Below are 18,557 nucleotides of genomic sequence, written 5' to 3'. Positions count from 1 at the left end.
AATTATTTGGAATCTGCAAGATTTAAAATCTTATGTTTTAACAAATTTTTAGTTTAAGTTTCAACCAACCATTTGCATTCGAAAAATGCCTGTAACTAAACAGGAACTTGACAGTTGTTATAATTAAATAAAGTAGTGACTTCATTGCGGCAACTCTGTAAAAAGGACGTCAAATAGAGAAGCCAAATATTAGACGTCGATTTGACAAAAAACCAGAAAGACGTCAATTAGAGGGTCATAGAATTGGCCGTCGATTTGGAATCTTATTTCATTATGAAGTCAGATTTGGACGTCGATTTGAGGGACGAACTTCGATTAGATGTGAGTCTTACACATATATCTGCTGAATTTCATTTAAATGATGGAATCACATGCCAACGAGAGATATTCATTTGGTGAAATGTGATGCTAAATCAGAGTAGAGCCATTAAGTTTAAAGAAGCAATTTCTACGGCTTCCAAAAAAAAAAAAAAAAATGACAATATGTTTTCAATATAGTACACTTTCATATGAATACGAATGAAAGCTATTTTGGTGCAAATCTTGACGTTACAATTATTTTTCGCGATAATTTACTTTTGATCAAGAAGTGGAATTTGTGTCGGTCCGACAAAAACTCATGTGAAAACCCAACAAATATTCAAATAAACCTGGATTAACCCTATGAATGCACAGGCGTACATTGTTCTATTAATTAAGGAAACCAAAAACAACATGTAATCGTTGTAGACCGACATCATTGGCGAATTTTGCTAAACGATAGCATATATAAGTTTAAGCGAGTAATGCCTTGACAATGATAAATATTACAACACTAGTAAATGAATTTAAGCTTGAAACAGTCATTTTGATCTTAACAGTATCTAAAAAGTCTAAACATAAAAACGTTATATCTTGACAAGAGTTTAAGAAACTTTTAAGATATTTTTTGTTGTAAATTCAGTACTGTTTAGATATTTTGCTCGCAGTCAATCCAGGACGGTTCAGTAGGTTTTTAAGAAAACTGAGTTTGCTGTTGTTTGTACAGGTAAATACCAACTACTGAACAGCATGAACATTGTCTGAACAAATCTTTATTGACTGCAAGCGAATTATTTGCACAGTACTGAATTTTCCGCAGTAGACAAGTTTGAAAATTTACCGAAAAACTAAACATTGATACATTTTGAGATATTGTTAAATCGTATAAGAACTGTTCAGATCAAAATGACAATTTCAGATCAAGATTGGTTTACTTGTGGACAAGTTTAAAGGCCGCAGTGAACCTAAATTGTTAACGAAGCTACAAAATCATCACAAGAATGTACGCAACGGATGAGCGACTAAAACTTAGTTACACTTATTTGTTGTTTTGAGATGTAATGAAATGAATGAGATTTTGAGTCTGATGTAGAAGTCATATTTAGGATTTAAGCAATATTAGAGATAAGAACGCAAAATAAGAATGTACGACAGAATAGATTACTGTAAACAAATGTGGTCAACTGAGAAGCATGATAAAGGGAACACGAGCGAATAAAACGTACTCCCGTGTTTATTTGTGAATCGCCACATGAATAACTACAACTGTTTCCGTTTAATAAATGAAGGCAAAAGCTGAAAACATCTGAAAAATCGGTCCATATTTAACAGAATGACATAAGAAAATTAACTGCATTCGGAAAGAGGGCAAGAGTATTTTTTGTATTGTTTAATATGTTTTAATCATTGGAACTTGGAAATCGGGAAATATCCGATATTAAAAATAACATGTACCTGAAGTTGGGTGTTTGCGGAAAATAAAGTGATGCGCATGTAGTGTGTAAGATGGCGAAGGATCGCTGAAATTTACGTTAAAGGTTGTAAATTTTTATCGATTGTTACAATCCACCATTTTCAGGTTCAATCCACCATTTTCTACATAAGAAAATGCCTGTACCAAGTCAGGAATATGACAGTTGTTGTCCATTCGTTTGATGTGTTTGTGCTTTTGATTTTGCCATTTGATTGGGGACTTTCCGTTTTGAATTTTCCTCGGAGTTCAGTATTTTTGTGATTTAATTTTTACAAGAATATTAATGGTTTTCTCTATCGTCTCAGTGTAGAAAAATGTTATTAACGTATTTATCACATATGTTTTAAAGACTAAAAAAGTTTAATAATTACAAGCACGTAATGACCTCTACATAGCATGTATCAGATGACGAGACAGATGAATTGTTACACCTTTTATAATAATTCAAAAGTTAAAAAACAACTTTCAACCTTCAACCTAGTCCGGGATTGCTCGATCTGACGCCTGACAGAATTTTTTTTAGGAATGACTTGTCTCTTGTTGAATTGCAGAAATATTTGTCATTTGACTTTCAATAAACAATTAATCAAAATATTTGTCAAATTTTAGCATTAAAACTCAGATGCAGATTACAACTGTTTTTTTTCTTTACGCAAGGAATTTATTGTTATTCAAGCTAATTTTAAAAGAAGGAGATAGTGATATGATTGCCCATGCGTTATTTCATTATGCCAAAATATCATATTTTTTTCCCGATCAAAGCCCTTTTTTTATGATTTTCGAGCCTAGCATGTATATTGTAACAGTTATGCATGCATAGCCAACAGCCCTCTCTTGAATAAAAACCTTACTATCATTTGAATTTATTGTAACTAAAACTTAAATGTTCATGGCTTGAGAGTATTTTCACTCTTCAGTTTTTTTTTTAAAACAGTCGAAGGATTTTTGTTTATTTCTTTTTATTTATTTTAACGCAGCAAAACTCGTCAAAACTGACATATTTATCATTTAGTGACATGGTCGTTAAATGTCACTTCCTTAACAATTAAGTACACATACGGTTATTTCGGTATGTTCCGTAAATACGATCAATCACGATGTTCCAAAAATTTGATTGAACCCATGCATCTATATGCCATGTCGAGTTAATTGACAGAAACTTAACGATTTTGCGGCATCGCACTATAAACGTTTGAAGTCGGTATATTGGAGTTCCTGCCAATATAATACTTTCATGATTTAACATTGACACCTTTTTTTCACTCAAAAACTATGAAAAAATACAATATAAGATTAACAAAAATGGCTTTTTAAACTATATGTAATAAAATTATGAACAAAAACATGCTCAAATCATTTTTTAGTTTTTAAAATGACAAGAAACATATTTTTTCATTGATATCTATAAATTAGCAGCATATTCACATTTAAACAAATGTTTTTTCTGTACAGCATTAACAGTTTTAACATATTTTTATTTAATTCTGTTTGATCATCGATATACTGCTTATATATAAAGGTTTTGACTTGTAAAAATTTACAAAATCAAAGAAAAAAAGGCTAAAACGGTATCTTGGAAACAAAAATTAAAGCTGTTTAAGTACTCTCAACTTTTAATACATTTATTTTATCATCAGTAATTTTCGGTGCAAATAATATAAAACAAAATAAGATACCTTTGGAATCTAGACACAATAAGCAGTTCTACTACAGTGATCACTAGCCTGTAAACGATGATGTTGTGAGTTCAAACCCAGCTCCTTGCAATGTGCGTTTGACGCCGATAATAATTTATAAGAATGCGCAGTTTTCCTCCGGAAGGTTAGTGGTTCTCATGAAGTAATATTCTAAGTGTGGATTAGTGTGACGGGTAATGCATCCATAGCAGGAGTCGCATACCCTGTCGACGCATACCCTGTCGACGCATACCATGTCGTCGCATACCCTGTCGACGCATTCGATCTCCTTCTTACGGAGCTCATGCGATTTCCGCAGACTTTATTTGTTATCTTGATGTGTTTCCTCTTAATCGATTTATGAGATTTGAACATTGTAATGGATTCCGTAAAACTTTTGAAGAGATAACTTCAATTAAAACAACTGGAACTCTTGGTTTAATAGCGTCCTTTTAAGCAGCAATCCTCTATCAAAGAAATCATCATAGGAAAACTCTAGAATATAGAATCAATTGGGAGATATATACTCAATTTGAAGGTGCTAATTAATGTTGCTACATAGCAATGGAAAATTCAAAATTGAGAAGTTCTTTATAGCGGAATATGCAGTTAAAAGATAATGCTAGCTTGTTTTCATTCTTCCTTATAAGCTCCTGTATGATGTCTGACTCATATGACTAAAAAAACACAATTGCCGATTGTTTGTTGAAAAACAAGTCTACAAACGTAACAAAAATGTTGTCAATGAAGAAATCATGCATCGACATAATGTCAATTTCAGAAAAAAATTTTGTTTGAATCAGAATGTTTTATTTTACATAGTATAATTTATCTCTCTAAAAAGTATATATTTCAAAAATTCCCTCGACAATGATGTTCAAGGACTAAGTCATCTTTCAGATTTGTTTTACATTGTATATATTATGAAAATGTAATACATATACTGTTTTTTTTTTATGGTTCATAAATATCATCTTTTCTTCTGAACATTGTAAATTGAAAATAAGGAAATCTTTGGCATATACATCTGAAAATAAACACATCTTGGCACCATTTTTAGCAATTTCATACTGGCTTTATCCCTCATATGCCCCAGTGCCGTTTACAATAGAAACAAATGAGAATGTCGGCGTTTAGCTTCTGGGCAAATGCATCTTGTCAACAGAATAAATTCGGTGTCTGGTGCAGATCCAGATTTAGCAAATCGTGATTACACCCAGAAATGTAGTTTGGCGTATTGAAATAAAAGGCGAAGGTTAAACCGTTACACAGGGACAAATTTGTGTGCCGTTTGGTAAGCTAACACGGAGAGGACTTTTTGTCCAAGGTATGGAATTTTATATTTTGAATTCATTCCTTCCTGTTATTCTAAGAGAAATGTAAAATCAAAATTCGCTTTCATATATTATATTTCAATACTTTGATTCTTAAAACAGTTATTCTAACATTTCCTTCAATGTTTTAATTGCTGTAATCTTTTAACTTAATGATAAATGTAGCAGAATTTGTAAAAATGATAAGAATAACAATTGTAAAGATAAAGCGATATATATTAGATTGTTTCATAGGTAATGTGATATATGTAATATCTTGTTGTTCAAAGCCAAAATATCCAGTTAATTTTTATTTACACTTTAATGTGACACACATACGGAGATTTAAACTACAAGCCTGTATACGTAAAGTTGCAAAATGTCACGATCACAAGATAGAAAAAAAACTATGCGCACAAAAAGATTTTGATATTTGAAATGTTACAAAAAAGCTCAAAGACAATTTGAAAGTGTAATTGTTGGTGAAACATTTGCTGACGATAACTCCTTGTGTGATATATAGATCAAGCAAATTTGTATTTTATGATATTTTTTTTAAGAAAATATCACTTTGTTTCGATTAATAACATAATCAGCAACAATTTGTGCATTTGGACAATAAACGTCTCCTCAGTGATTGTAAAAAAATAAATGTTATCTTCAGTGAGGCGAAAATAATAGAAAATCCAAAAAAAAAAAAAAAAAAAAAAACATGTAAGAGCTTATCAATAATTGTTGTTAATGTGTGATATAAAAAAAATCAAGTAATAATTTTTCATTTTACTATAGATAGTCAGTTGTTTCTTTATTGTTAGAAATAAGAGGTAAAACAATCTCTTATTTAGGGGGCCTCAGTGGACGAGTGGTCTAAGTAGTTACTACTGTAATCACTAGCCATTCAACACTGAGGTTGTGAGTTCGAGCCCCGCTCGTGCGGGTGCTTTCGACTCCAATCTTAATTGACTAGGATTGTCAGTTTCCCTATCTAAGGTCGGTGGTTTTCTCTGGGCACTCCGGTTTCCTCCACCAATAAAAACTGGCCGCCACGAAATAGCCCAAAAGCGGTGCTTAAAAGTGGCGTTAAAATCAAAATCAATCAATCTCTTATTCAAGCTACAAGAAAAAACAAAGGAATAAAAAAGAAAAAAAAAATTATGTGATATTGAAATATAAGAAGCTGCACTAGAAGAAAATTCAGTACATAGCTTAGAAATAAAAAAAAAACCCAAGAATTATAAAGTATAAGAAAAGAAAACATTAGGGGGAAATTTATACGCTCTAGAGTTCAGTGGATTGAAGAAACCTACAAAGTAATTTTGTGGTCTAGAATCAAAATAATTCTCAAAGTAGAAAAGGATGACGGGCAAATTATTACAAACCAATTTGATATTTGAAAGGAGACAAAAGACTTTTATGAAATCTTATATACAAAAATGTGATAAAAGTGGCAATTTGTGTAAAATGGGTGATTAATAAAGAGACATGAAAGATTAAATTATCAGTGAATGAACAGTTGAATTTAGAAGGGGGGATAACTATAACTGAAGCCAGCCTTAGTTGGCAGAAAATAAATAATAATAAATCACCAGGGTCAGATGGTTTTTTAACAGATTTTTTAAAGTTTTTCTGGAAAGATTTAAAATCATTTGTTGTTAAATTATGGGTCGAATTTAGTATTCTTATCAGTAACTCAAGGGCAGTGTATCATTACATGCTTATCAAAAGAGAATAAACCAAGACATTTACTCAAAAATTGGAGACATATCTCCTTGCTGAATATTGTATACAAAATTGGTTCAGGGGTTATTGCTAGTAGCTTCTAAGAAGTTCTAGACAAACTGGTTGATTTAGATCAAACTGGCTTCATCAATGGACGTTTTATTGGGGATAACATTAGATTGATTTATTATCTTTTACAGTATACAGGAGAACATAGCATTCTAGTTTTATGGCTTTTAATTGATTTTGAAAAAAGCATTTCAATCTCTATCTTTGGACTTTCTGGTATCAGTATTGCAATTTTTCAATTTATGTGAATATATTATTATATCTGGGTTTAAATATTTTATAATAATATTTCATCTGCAGTCTTTCAAGGGGAAAATCTTTCAGACTTCTTTTTAAATAGGACGTGGCTGTAGACAAGGGGACACCTTGTCACCCTACTTTTTTATACTATTTGCAGAAATCCGAATACGGGGGAATAGAAATATTACTGATATAACTGTGAGTAGGATAGAACATAAGTTATCACAGTTTGCAGATGATACTTCACTTATTTTAGATTGAAGTGAACAGTCTATAAATAAAACTTTAAATGAATTAGATTGGTATGCAAAACTTTCTAAATATAAACTTTTATAAAACACAGGTAGTTTGGATTGGAGTATAAAATACTGTAGTGATATACTATGTCGAAACAGAAATTTATCTTGGGGTACAACATCTTTTAAGTTATTGGGTATTAATTTTGATGTTGATCTTGACAAAATTATTAACATTAATTATAATGAGAGAGTTTTGCAGATAAAAAATCTAATTAAGATATGGTCAAAAAGAAATCTTACAGTAATAGGTAAAATTACAGTTGTGAAAACTCTGATTTTACCTGTCCTTAATCACGTTATAATTACATTCCCAAATCTAAATCAAGAACTTGTTAAAAAAATTAAAGATTAATGGGCTTAATTTTACTTTTATTTGTAATGCACCTATTCAACTGCAAATATTTTTAAAAAGCTTTAACATTCCAAGCAGTGCAAAGTAAAATAAAGTCTTTATTCAGCATTGAAAAATTAATTGCTGTTAAAATACTAAAATAATGGATATTTTTGACAAGAGTTGGACTGCTTTTGCCATTCTATTCAGTGAATGATCAGTTATTTTTGTTTACAATGGGTATATGTACATAAATTAGTAAAAATAAAATTGTCGTATGATTTATTGGCGCTTATATGAGAAAAAACTATAATTCATCTGTACAAATAAAAAAAAAAACAAACAAACAAAACAACTTTTGATTTCTTTAAAATTCTTCTGAATTACTTTTTTTTCTCTTTTTTTCTTTCAATTATTTGTTTTTGTTTTTGTTTCTGTTTATTATTCATTATTTTTATATTTTACTACTAAAACAACGCAAACTCTATATTTTTCATAACTTGTGCATTTGTTAAATTATATAATTATATGTTTGATAATCTTAGTAGTAAGCTTCTTATTTGATTTTACTGACCTGGCATATAATTTTAAAAGTATGTAAAATTGTATGTATATTACTAACAAATACTCACAGCTGTATAAATATGTTATTTACTAATGTTAACGAGGCCGGGATAAGGTACCGGTACTTGATGTTTTCCAACTAACAAATGTACAGATTTCAATAAAATATGATAAATTAAAAAAAATAAAATAAAAACTAAAAAAAAAAAAAAATACTGTTTTTTACCTGACAATGAAAATTGTAGTTTTTACACCTAACTTATATTTTGACTATTTTTCAGATGAAGATATTGCTATTTATAGTTTTAATATGTTTCATTGTTCGAAATTCACATCAACACGGTAAGTTTTATAATTATGAGGAGTTGCACATTTCCAAAGCGAAATGACTCTCATATGTTAATAGAATAGAGAATGAAAACGGGGAATGTGTTAAAGAGACAACAACCATACCAAAGAGCAGAACAGAGCCTAAGTCCGCTAATGGGTCTTCAACGCAGCGCGAAAATCCCGAACCCGACGGCGGGTTTCAGCTGGCCCCTTATCAATAGTATAGACTAGTTCAACGATATGGAGGCCACACTAAACTCCGAAACATACAAATGAATCAAAATTAATAAAACACACAAGACTAACAAACGCTAGAGGTTCCAGACTTTGGGCAGGCGCAAAAATGCAGCGGGGGTCAATTTGATATGTAAGATCTCAACCCTCCCCCTACACCCAGGTCCGATCTAAAGAAAATTATGCATCCAATGATCAACACCACGGGTGAGGAAAAGGATAACCTTATTCAAAAGTACACAAGATGAACCCCCGTGTATAGTTCATTGTGCTCTGTCTTTAGTTGTTTATGTAGTGATTTGTAGATTGTTCTTGGTCTTTCTGCGTTTTTCGTTATTTGCCATAGTCTTGTTGGCTTTTCCTGATTTGTGACAAAATAAACAAAACACAATATAAGAAACTTTAATTCAAGACAAGAAAAAAACATTTATATTTTATAGTTTATTACTCGAATGCGAGTCCCCTATCTCAGGTACTATGTATTGTTTCATGTGGACTTTTAATCCGATGTTTTTGTTATTGATGAGCAGTGAATATACTTAATTGTTTCCTTCTCCTCTAGTCATTATATCTAGGTAATTCCTTGACTATTATTTGTTTTGAGCTTACTTTGAGGTTCAGGTAGTCCTAAAATTAATACAAACAAAATCTTTCTCGAAATGTTTAGACTTCTTCCATTTTATTTAAGTATTGGTGATGCAATGATATTATTCAAATACATTTGAATGTGCATCTGTTTTTATTTCAATATTTTATTGATAAGTTTCATATAAGTAAACTCATCATAGATACCAGGATTGAAATTTTGTATATACGCCAGACGCGATAAAGAGGTTTAAGTTGCTAACATCTAAGTCATTTGGTCTCTAGTGGGTAGTTGTTTCATTGGTAATAATACCTCATCTCGATATTTTTTTTATACTATTTTTATTTTCATACGATAAATGACGACTATTTTGCAACTTTTATTCAGCTATCCTTTCCCTACGACCATATTAACTACATGTATAAGACAAAAGTGCGAATATTTCATTCCTCTGCACGTGGCAATTAGAAAACAATCATGCATGGGCAAAGTGTAAAAATATTCATTAAAAACTACAGGTTTAGTGGGAAAAGATCAAATGTTTATGTAATACATGTACGATTTGTGCTTAACTACGTGTTTGAGCGCTAGTGAAGACCAACACTACGGACAACGAGATTTCATCTAAGAAAAACCACTATAGGACCACACGCAAAATTTTACAAAAACATTTCGGAAACTTTTGTAAAGATATAATTGAAGAGAGGCGAAAGATATCAAAGGGATATTCAAACTCATTAGTAGTACACAAACTGACAACGCCATGGCAACAAAAAAGAAACCAATTGACAGAAAAACAATCAACCAATCACAACATAGAAAAATAAAGGCTGAGAAAAACGAACCACAACGAAAACTGGTGGTGATCTCAGGTGCTCCGGACGGGTAAGCAGATTCCGCTTCTCATGTGGCATTGAAATGAAGCTAAATAGGGTTAACTTACTTTTCTTTATTTGAAAAAAAAATATATTAGAATGGACATTCAAACTCATTAGTAGAAAACAAACCCTGGCACAAAAAAAAAGACTAAAAGACATAACTACAATAAACAAAACACAACATAGAAAAATAATGACTGAGCAACACCAACCCCTAAAAACGGGGATGATTGGTTTCAGGTGCTCCGGACGGGTAAGCAGATCCCGCCTTTCATGTGGCATTGGTGTGAAGCTAAACAGGGTTAAATTATATTTCTTTTTATTTGAAAAAAAATATTAGAATAATGTATAAATTGATAGAGAGTATACTGAGAATGACAGTCAACAAAAAAAAAAACGAACTATAGAATAGAAAAAATATTTAATATAGAAAAGAATTTCCCTCCATCATTTTGACCAACAGTCCCACTTAATGTGTGTCACCCTAGATAATAATCTTTGTTTATCGATTTGACTTCTTAAAACCAGTCGGATTGTGTTTTGCAGGTAATGTTGCTAGGGACATCGTATTTTTAATTGATGGATCTAACAGTATCACCGATGCGGACTTCCGACGACAAAAACATGTTGTGGCTAATATGATAGATAATTTCAAAATTGGGAAAAAGTCTGTGCATGTTGGTATTGTGGTATTTAGCAGTACGATAGGTGACATCGTTCACCTACAACCATTTAAATCAAAATACTTATTGAAAAGGTTGGCAAAAAATTTACGACATCCAAAAAAAGGAACTAATACTGCATTGGGCATTAGACGCGTGCGAAAAATGATGCGAGAGGAAGGACGGTCTTTCGCGTCAAAACACATGGTCATTGTTACCGATGGTCGATCAGTCTCACCATTTCGCACACATTTGATGACTTATTTGGCCAAGAGGGAAGGAATTAATGTTAAAGTAATTGGTGTAGGAAGGCCAAGATTGAGGTATAAGTTGAAAAAATTTGCAAGTGACAGAAAGAAAATGTTGCGGGTGACCAGATTTCTACGTTTGAAATTAATTAAAAGTGCTGTGAGAAAGTATATTTCTAAACGTAAGTATGTTAAGAATTGATCATCAGCAATACTATTTTGTAAGAATATCCAGTCATATACTATATTTCCTGATACACGTAAAAATTGTTTAAACACATCTACCTGTTTCGGTAAGACCTCAAATCGCCAGTGAAGACTGCGTCCAAAATCATACATAGCGTACTCATGAAAAACGCCAAAGCTAACAAAAAAATAAAACGATGAGCAATGTAAAAGCAATACAACTTGATACAATCGACCAAAACAAACGATACTTGTAACTTTAATGGAGAAAAAGCAAAGGCGGAGGGGGTCAAGGTGTCTAACAGAGTCAACATATCTTCTTACACTAGTAAACTTATTTTGATCTGAATCGGTTTTTTTGACCTGAACAGGTCTTAAAAGACTGAACAATACATGTGTACATCATTTTCAGTCTTTGAGGCTTATCCACTTCGTTTAATCCATAACTGTTCAGATAATTTGCTTGAAGTAAATTAAGATCTGTTCATTCTCTGTTCAGACTTTTCAGTAGCTGTTATTTACCTGTACACACCAACAACAACCGTGATTGTCTCAAAATTTACTGAACAGTACTGAATTGAGTGCAAACAATTTGTCTGAACAGAACTGATTATATATTGCAGTTGAGAATTCTGACAGTTGACTGAAAGTCTGAACATGACTTTATAATTCATTTTTTAGACTTTTCAGATGATGTTAAGGTTAATGAACGTTCCAGACTAACACCTTTTTACTAGTTTGACATCACATGAGGATGTTCGTTTCTTATATCTCAACTTGTTAATATTGATGAATGTTTCCTCGGCTATGTACAAAAAGGTTTTTGATAATATTGTTCTTAGGCTAGGTTTCCGCTATCGTGCGATACGTTACGAAGAAATGGAAATATTTATCATTTGGAAACGTCTCGTGATTGTGTTTGTTAATCCTCATTCTGTCTGAATATGCGCCGTTTGCAGTGTAAAATGTGTTTTAAATGTAACCTTTCGAACTTAATGTTTGCGTTAATTAATGACGACAAGAAAAGTGTGAATATTTTGAAAACATATTACTAAGAACGTTGTAAGTCACTTGTAGTCATTATTATAAATTATATTTGTAATTAAGGATGTTCACTCCTCTTGTTTTTGAATTTTTGCCAGATATTCTTAATCCTCTGGTTTTATCCATGTAGTGCCATTAAAATTTTTTTCCCGCTAACCCCTACTTTTTTGTTAATAATTTTATTACATATAGTTTAAAAAGCCATATTTGAAAATCTTATAAACTTCTTGTTAATTTTTCATAGTTTTTAAAAGAAAAAAGGTGACAATGTTAAATGATGAAAAGTCTAGAGAGAATCATTTCCCGCCAAATTTTCAATGGCTTATATCTCGAAAACGAGCACATTGTCCCTACATTTTGTTCTGCTTTTTTAGACCTTTATTTATATACTATCAATTTATAACAGTCTTTTAAAAAGCTTGTTATTTTGTAACAGAGGAGCGAATATCCTTAACAGAGAAAGATAAGAGCGTCAATTGAGGTAGACTTGTACACCTACTTTCAAATATTGCACAAATAAGACATCACGCAGGCATTCTCAGATTATCAATACATGGCATCTTAGACTGTAACAACTTCATTCTTAAGGCTTTTGAGAAACAATTGTTCGATGATACAACAGAAAAATAATATCATAAATCAAAATAAAATTACAACATCACGTTATGCACACAGACGAACCAACAAACAAGACAAAAATACCAAAAACTGCATTGTACAAAGACAACAAATAAGGAAGAGAATTGTAACACCTTGGGTTATGCAAATTTACAAATTGCTATAAAGGGGAAAGATGTTCGACGAAATTTATAATCATGATAATATAGTCAAACATAGAGGGAAAGCTTTAGACAATTTAATCTGTTAAATTATTGGGCAACAAATATGATAAATGATCTCTGTATAAACTTCAACCTTACATTTAGCATTTGCATTATTTTGGTCTCAAATAGTAAGAAAAGAAATCTAGAATCTGCTTAGATTTTGGTAATGATATTGTATGTGCTATTGACGTCTTCTTTGAATACAAAGTGGGTGACATTGGGCAAAATATTTTACCCTGTATCGCAGGAAAAAAACTCAAGGAGTCCGAACATTTGACAAAAGTTCTTAAATCTGAAACGACTACATCCTGAACTTAACTTTCCTTTAAGATAAAAGTAAAAATGAAAATATATATTCAAAAATAGACAAGAATACTCATATGGATTAGCAACAGACTCGCCGCGACTAGCCTTAATTAAACACGAAACGGTGGCATCGCCTGAACAGAAACCAAACAAATGGACAATGCAAACAATTATTCCACTTAAAACAGCGACAAGCATCAATTTATCACATTTTATGAGATAAAATACAATCGGCATCCATCATTATTCACAAACAATACACTCAACTGGTACCCCTTTGTATATCAGGATCCTGGTTAAATGACTGTATAGAACAAAGCTTGACTCAAGGTCAACCTTACGTCTCCCGAAAAGAACTTTCAAGGACTGAACTATAATCAGTTCATTAAAATAAAAAGTAAAAATTTGTAAAAGTGGCAGTCATGATTTATTTCTCGCAAAAATAGCTCCCAAGCGATCCTCTGTTTGTGCACCTAACAGAATTGAATGTATATCATCTAGCAACAACATACAATAGTGTGACGCCTTCAATGTTCCATTTGGTCCTTCATTATCAAATGCAAAGTACGTCTCCATCTTTTTTTTGGCCATGTCCAATCACCACAGGTCTTGAACCTATTGATGTCACATGCTCCGACTTATAATGCACATCTTTGAAATAAAAATAAAATATAATTGCGAACAGAAAATATTTAATAAGCATTTTTAACGGATTGCTTAATGTTTGTCTGAACATAAACCGCTTTTAACTCTGAAATCGTTTAGGCTTCGAATCAATAATTGCTAGGATATTTCATGTGTAGTCAATACAAATTAACTTGCAAAGAAGCATTTAGGTACATGTTACCTACTTTAACTAACGCCGTAAACATGAAACAACGGATTTGAGTTAATTCGTTAATATAAATATCATAAGTGACTTGCGCCTTTATGACATTATCTTCATGTAACTATGACTGATAGAAAAACAAAGTATATATGGTATCCATCCCTAACACAAAGTTAGTACATGCACAGCAAAAACACACAAAAAAGCAAAGGAACAGCGCTTTTATTGATGTTCTTCATCTCAAAGTCAGAGTATAGATCACAATAACATGCATATATTAATTTACCGAAGAAAAAAAAAAACGTTAAAATATTTAACACAATATGCATTATATAGATTACCTGTATTAATTTTTCAGAGTTCGTACTTCATTTATATATTGCTTCATTTGGGTGTTTCAATGTTCGCGATGTATGCGCCACGTTATCTGCTTTTGCATGAACACATGAAAGATGTTGAACAAATAAACCTCTAAAAGAAAATATTCAATATAAAATCGTTTAATTATAATACAAGTGATTCCGCACGTGATTTGAGAAAATTGCAAAAAAGAGGTAAATATATATATATACTTTAGAAGACAATAGGACGTCACCTCTTGGACAGTTCCGTGTAATGTTTTCATTTTAATACTTACATTAACATTTCTTAAAAAAAAAGTGCTACCTTTAAATTAATACTGGTAACCAACTTATTTTCGCGGATACTTTATTTCGCGTCTATCTCTTTCTAGTCCATTTCGCGGCGATTTGATTTCGCGATTTTCTAATTTACTTGATGTAGTTCAATAAGGAAAGTCAAAATTTTACATATTTGCGACGATTAATATTCGCGTTATTTTTCTACTCGCGAAAGTCGCGAAAAATAAATCGCTTTCAAAATTAGTTAGTTAACAGTATACAGATGACCGAGAAGACCTTTACAAGACCAACAAAATTGTTGAGAAAATATTAACAAATATGCCGAACTCCAAGATAATTCAATAAGGGGGAAGTCGATAAAAACTGACAAAATCAAACGTTAGACTTTATCAACCAACGGAACGTATGGAAAACAACTGTCATATTTCTGACTTGGTACAGAAATTTTCTTAGAAAACAATGTCGACGTCATCTAGTTTCTGGTTGATATATTTATGTAGCTGTCTCATTGGCAATCATACCACATCTCCCTATATTACAATAATAATAACACAATACACAGAAAACTAAACATTGAGCAACACAAAATCCATCAAAACCCGAATGTGACACCATCGTGTTACTCATTGAAAGAAAAAATACGTACGGTTACGATACAATCTAGGAAAAAAAAGACGGATTTGTGGTAAAGACGAGTGGAACATACTCGTGGTCATCTGTAATACAGATATTCCATAATGGTCAACCAAAGTCTGATGTTATCAGCACATATTTTAAGGGGGTGGCTTCAACAATTTGAAACACTTTGTGGAAAAGCTTTCTTGTAAGCATTATCAAGATATTCATAAAAAAAAAAATAATTGAATACAAAAAATCTGCTAGAAAACATTTGTCAACTATAACAAACAGGTATAACATGCAGAGAGTGCTTCATTTCCTCCTGCTTCAATGCATTACAAATGGTGAAGTTAAACATATTTAGATATCTAACTACCAGTTACTGTATTTTATACTCATAGGCGTACTTTCAGATGCTGTTGCTGCTGATAATGATGATGATGATGATGATACTGATGATGATGATAACAATGATGATAATCATGATGATAACAATGATGACAATAATAATGATAATAACAATGATGGCAATAACAATGATGACAATAATAATGATGACAATAACAATGATGACAATAATCATGACAATAACAATGATGACAGTAACAATGATGATAACAATAATGACAATAACAATGATGACAGTAACAATGATGACAATAATCATGATGACAATAATAATGACGACAATAATCATGACAATAATAATCATGACAATAACAATGATGACAATAACAATGATGACAATAACAATGATGACAATAATAATGACGACAATAATCATGACAATAACAATGATGACAATAACAATGATGACAATAACAATGATGACAATAATCATGACAATAACAATGATGACAATAACAATGATGACAATAACAATGATGACAATAATCATGACAATAACAATGATGACAATAATCATGACAATAACAATGATGACAATAACAATGATGACAATAACAATGATGAATGTAACAATGATGATAACAATAATGACAATAATAATGATGATAATAATGATGATGATAATCATGATGATAATAATCATGACAAAAACAATCATGACGATAACAATCAAGATTCTGTTAAATGATTTTTATGATGATGATGATGATGATGATGCTTATGATGGTTTTGAAAAGATTTTTGACGATGATGATGATTATAATTAATAACATTGTAACCAGCAAATACTATTTTTCACACCATCATGACCATAAAACTATTAAAAAAATAGATTTGGCAAAATAGTTCATGTTATTTTTATGAAATATGTTAAGCAGTTCAATATATCAGTTCTTATTATACGTTTTTTTAAAATGTTCTGTGAATTGAAAAGTATCTCCGCAAAAAATTATGATTGTTCAAAGGCTTTTGATATGGATGCAAGCACACGGAACTAGCTTTCACTTTTTATATTTTGATAAATTACACGTTATTTCTTTAAATTTACGTAGTAATGTTTACAACATTACCAGTACCAAGTGTACTGCATCAGATGCACATTTCAACAATATATGTCTCCTCAGTGATGCTCGACGCCAAAATATATGAAAATCCATAATTGAAAAGAAAACGTGAAATCTGCATAAATAAAACAAATCATATATACCAGGATTAAAATTGTGCAAGCCAGACGCGCGTTTCGTCTACAAAAGACTCATCAGTGGCGCTCGAGAAAAAAGACAAAATAAAGTTCGAAGTTCCGGAAGGTTGACAAATACAGCTAAAGTAATATATTCCTCGGGTATAAAATCCTTATATTTCGAAAAATCCAGGTTTCATCAACAGTTAATTTATAATTGTGACCATTTCAATGATAGATTGTGTCAACACAGAAGTGCTGACTAAAGGATGAAAGACATATCATTAAAGATCGAACTCTACAACAAACCAAACAAACCAACTAAGGAAACACACCCTGAATCAATCGCATGATCCCCAAAAAAGAAGAGGGAATGGATGCGTCGATAGTATAGGCATGTCCTCCTATTTATGCACCATCCGCCATATACAACCAGTCTTAATGTCACAGGAATGGAAAACAATCGGTAGATTTACAAATCGTTCAATTTTTTTGATATCTACAAATACAAAAACATGTCGGTAGTAAGTTGAGACACGGACATATCGTAACAATTAACCAATTCATCGTGGTGACCCTAAATATAATGTAGTGTCGATTTCTGTCGTTTTCCTCATAACTGTCCTGGCGCAGTTTTTGTGTCTGGGGTGCGACCCAGCTAATAAAGTTTGCATAGTGTAAAGATACACGAGTGTAACGTATCAATTAAGATATGCGCACGCAATACGGATAGACAGAAGGTATGTTACTGCTGAGAATGGGAAGTTGACAAATGGAAAAAAAATCAAAGTTTGGTTACTATGTTGAGACATCTATCCCATTAAGTTTGAAATATATGATACAACAGATAAGTCAAGTATCCTTCATATTATGACTTTTCTCTAGATTAGAGGGTAAGCAGATCCTGCTTCAGATGTGGATTCCGTCGTGTAACTCATGTATGTAAAAATTCGGTACTGTCATATTCGAGGAGAGACGGACGAAATTGTGGAGAAACAAACAAATTTGATAATAAAAAATGTGGTGCACACTGAATAACGCGCGTAGCGGGTTATTTAACAGTGTGCACCACATGTTTTCTGTTATTTCGAATAGACAGAAAAAATATTACAATCATTCCTTATAATTTAATTCTAAATTCCATGTTTAAGGAGTAAATCATGAAAAAAACGTTGATAACGTCACGGTCACATGACAAAATTATGTCTATGAGCTGATAAACAAAATTCTCTCAGCCAATCAGAAGACGTGTTACATCCAAATTAAATTATTAAAAATTATAACTTTTGTATTGATAGTTATAAACCGATCCTTAATATCTAATTTTATTAGAATAAGATTAAATAATGAATATAGTAATTTAAATAGTGAACACGGTAGACACGTTAATTATCCCTTGACAAAACTGTTTATCCGCTCTGTAAGAGAGGTCGAAAATAAATTGTATTTTGCTTTGAAATGTCCATAAGATTAAGCTTACCAACGTTCATTTAAGTCATCGATAAGTGAGGAAATATGAAATCGATGCATACAAATACTTAACATATTTTACATTTCTAACTATGGCTCTTTTCTTCAAAACAAACAACAGACAACCA

General features: G+C 31.6%; 1 protein-coding gene across 3 annotated transcripts; it reads left to right on the top strand.

Annotated features, from left to right (window-relative positions):
- Positions 1-4,644: 4,644 nt before the first annotated feature.
- LOC127718497 (putative uncharacterized protein DDB_G0286901) lies at positions 4,645-16,614 on the top strand. Of its 3 annotated transcripts, none has more exons than XM_052224546.1 (4): positions 4,645-4,777; positions 8,267-8,327; positions 10,560-11,105; positions 15,773-16,614. In XM_052224546.1, the coding sequence occupies exons 2-4, from the start codon at positions 8,267-8,269 to the stop codon at positions 16,465-16,467; spliced, it is 1,302 nt and encodes a 433-aa protein (XP_052080506.1). In that variant the 5' UTR covers positions 4,645-4,777; the 3' UTR covers positions 16,468-16,614. The 3 variants fall into 3 exon arrangements, with proteins under 3 accessions (XP_052080506.1, XP_052080509.1, XP_052080507.1); XM_052224549.1 differs by having other exon boundaries at positions 4,646-4,777; positions 15,785-16,614; XM_052224547.1 differs by lacking the exon at positions 4,645-4,777 and adding an exon at positions 6,965-6,989.
- The last annotated feature ends 1,943 nt before the right edge of the window (positions 16,615-18,557 follow it).

Source organism: Mytilus californianus, unplaced genomic scaffold (genome assembly GCF_021869535.1).
Source record: "Mytilus californianus isolate M0D057914Y unplaced genomic scaffold, xbMytCali1.0.p SCAF_10, whole genome shotgun sequence".
Lineage (NCBI taxonomy): Eukaryota > Metazoa > Mollusca > Bivalvia > Mytilida > Mytilidae > Mytilus > Mytilus californianus.
Note: the sequence above shows the minus strand (reverse complement) of the source record. Positions and strands in the feature narration are given on the sequence as shown.

Excerpts from the sequence above, each read along its gene's own strand:
- LOC127718497 (XM_052224546.1), top strand. The coding sequence starts at position 8,267 with ATGAAGATATTGCTATTTATAGTTTTAATATGTTTCATTGTTCGAAAT. Across the intron at positions 8,328-10,559 it reads TCGAAATTCACATCAACACG|GTAATGTTGCTAGGGACATC; the intron begins GTAAGTTTTATA and ends TGTGTTTTGCAG. Across the intron at positions 11,106-15,772 it reads GAGAAAGTATATTTCTAAAC|GCGTACTTTCAGATGCTGTT; the intron begins GTAAGTATGTTA and ends TTATACTCATAG.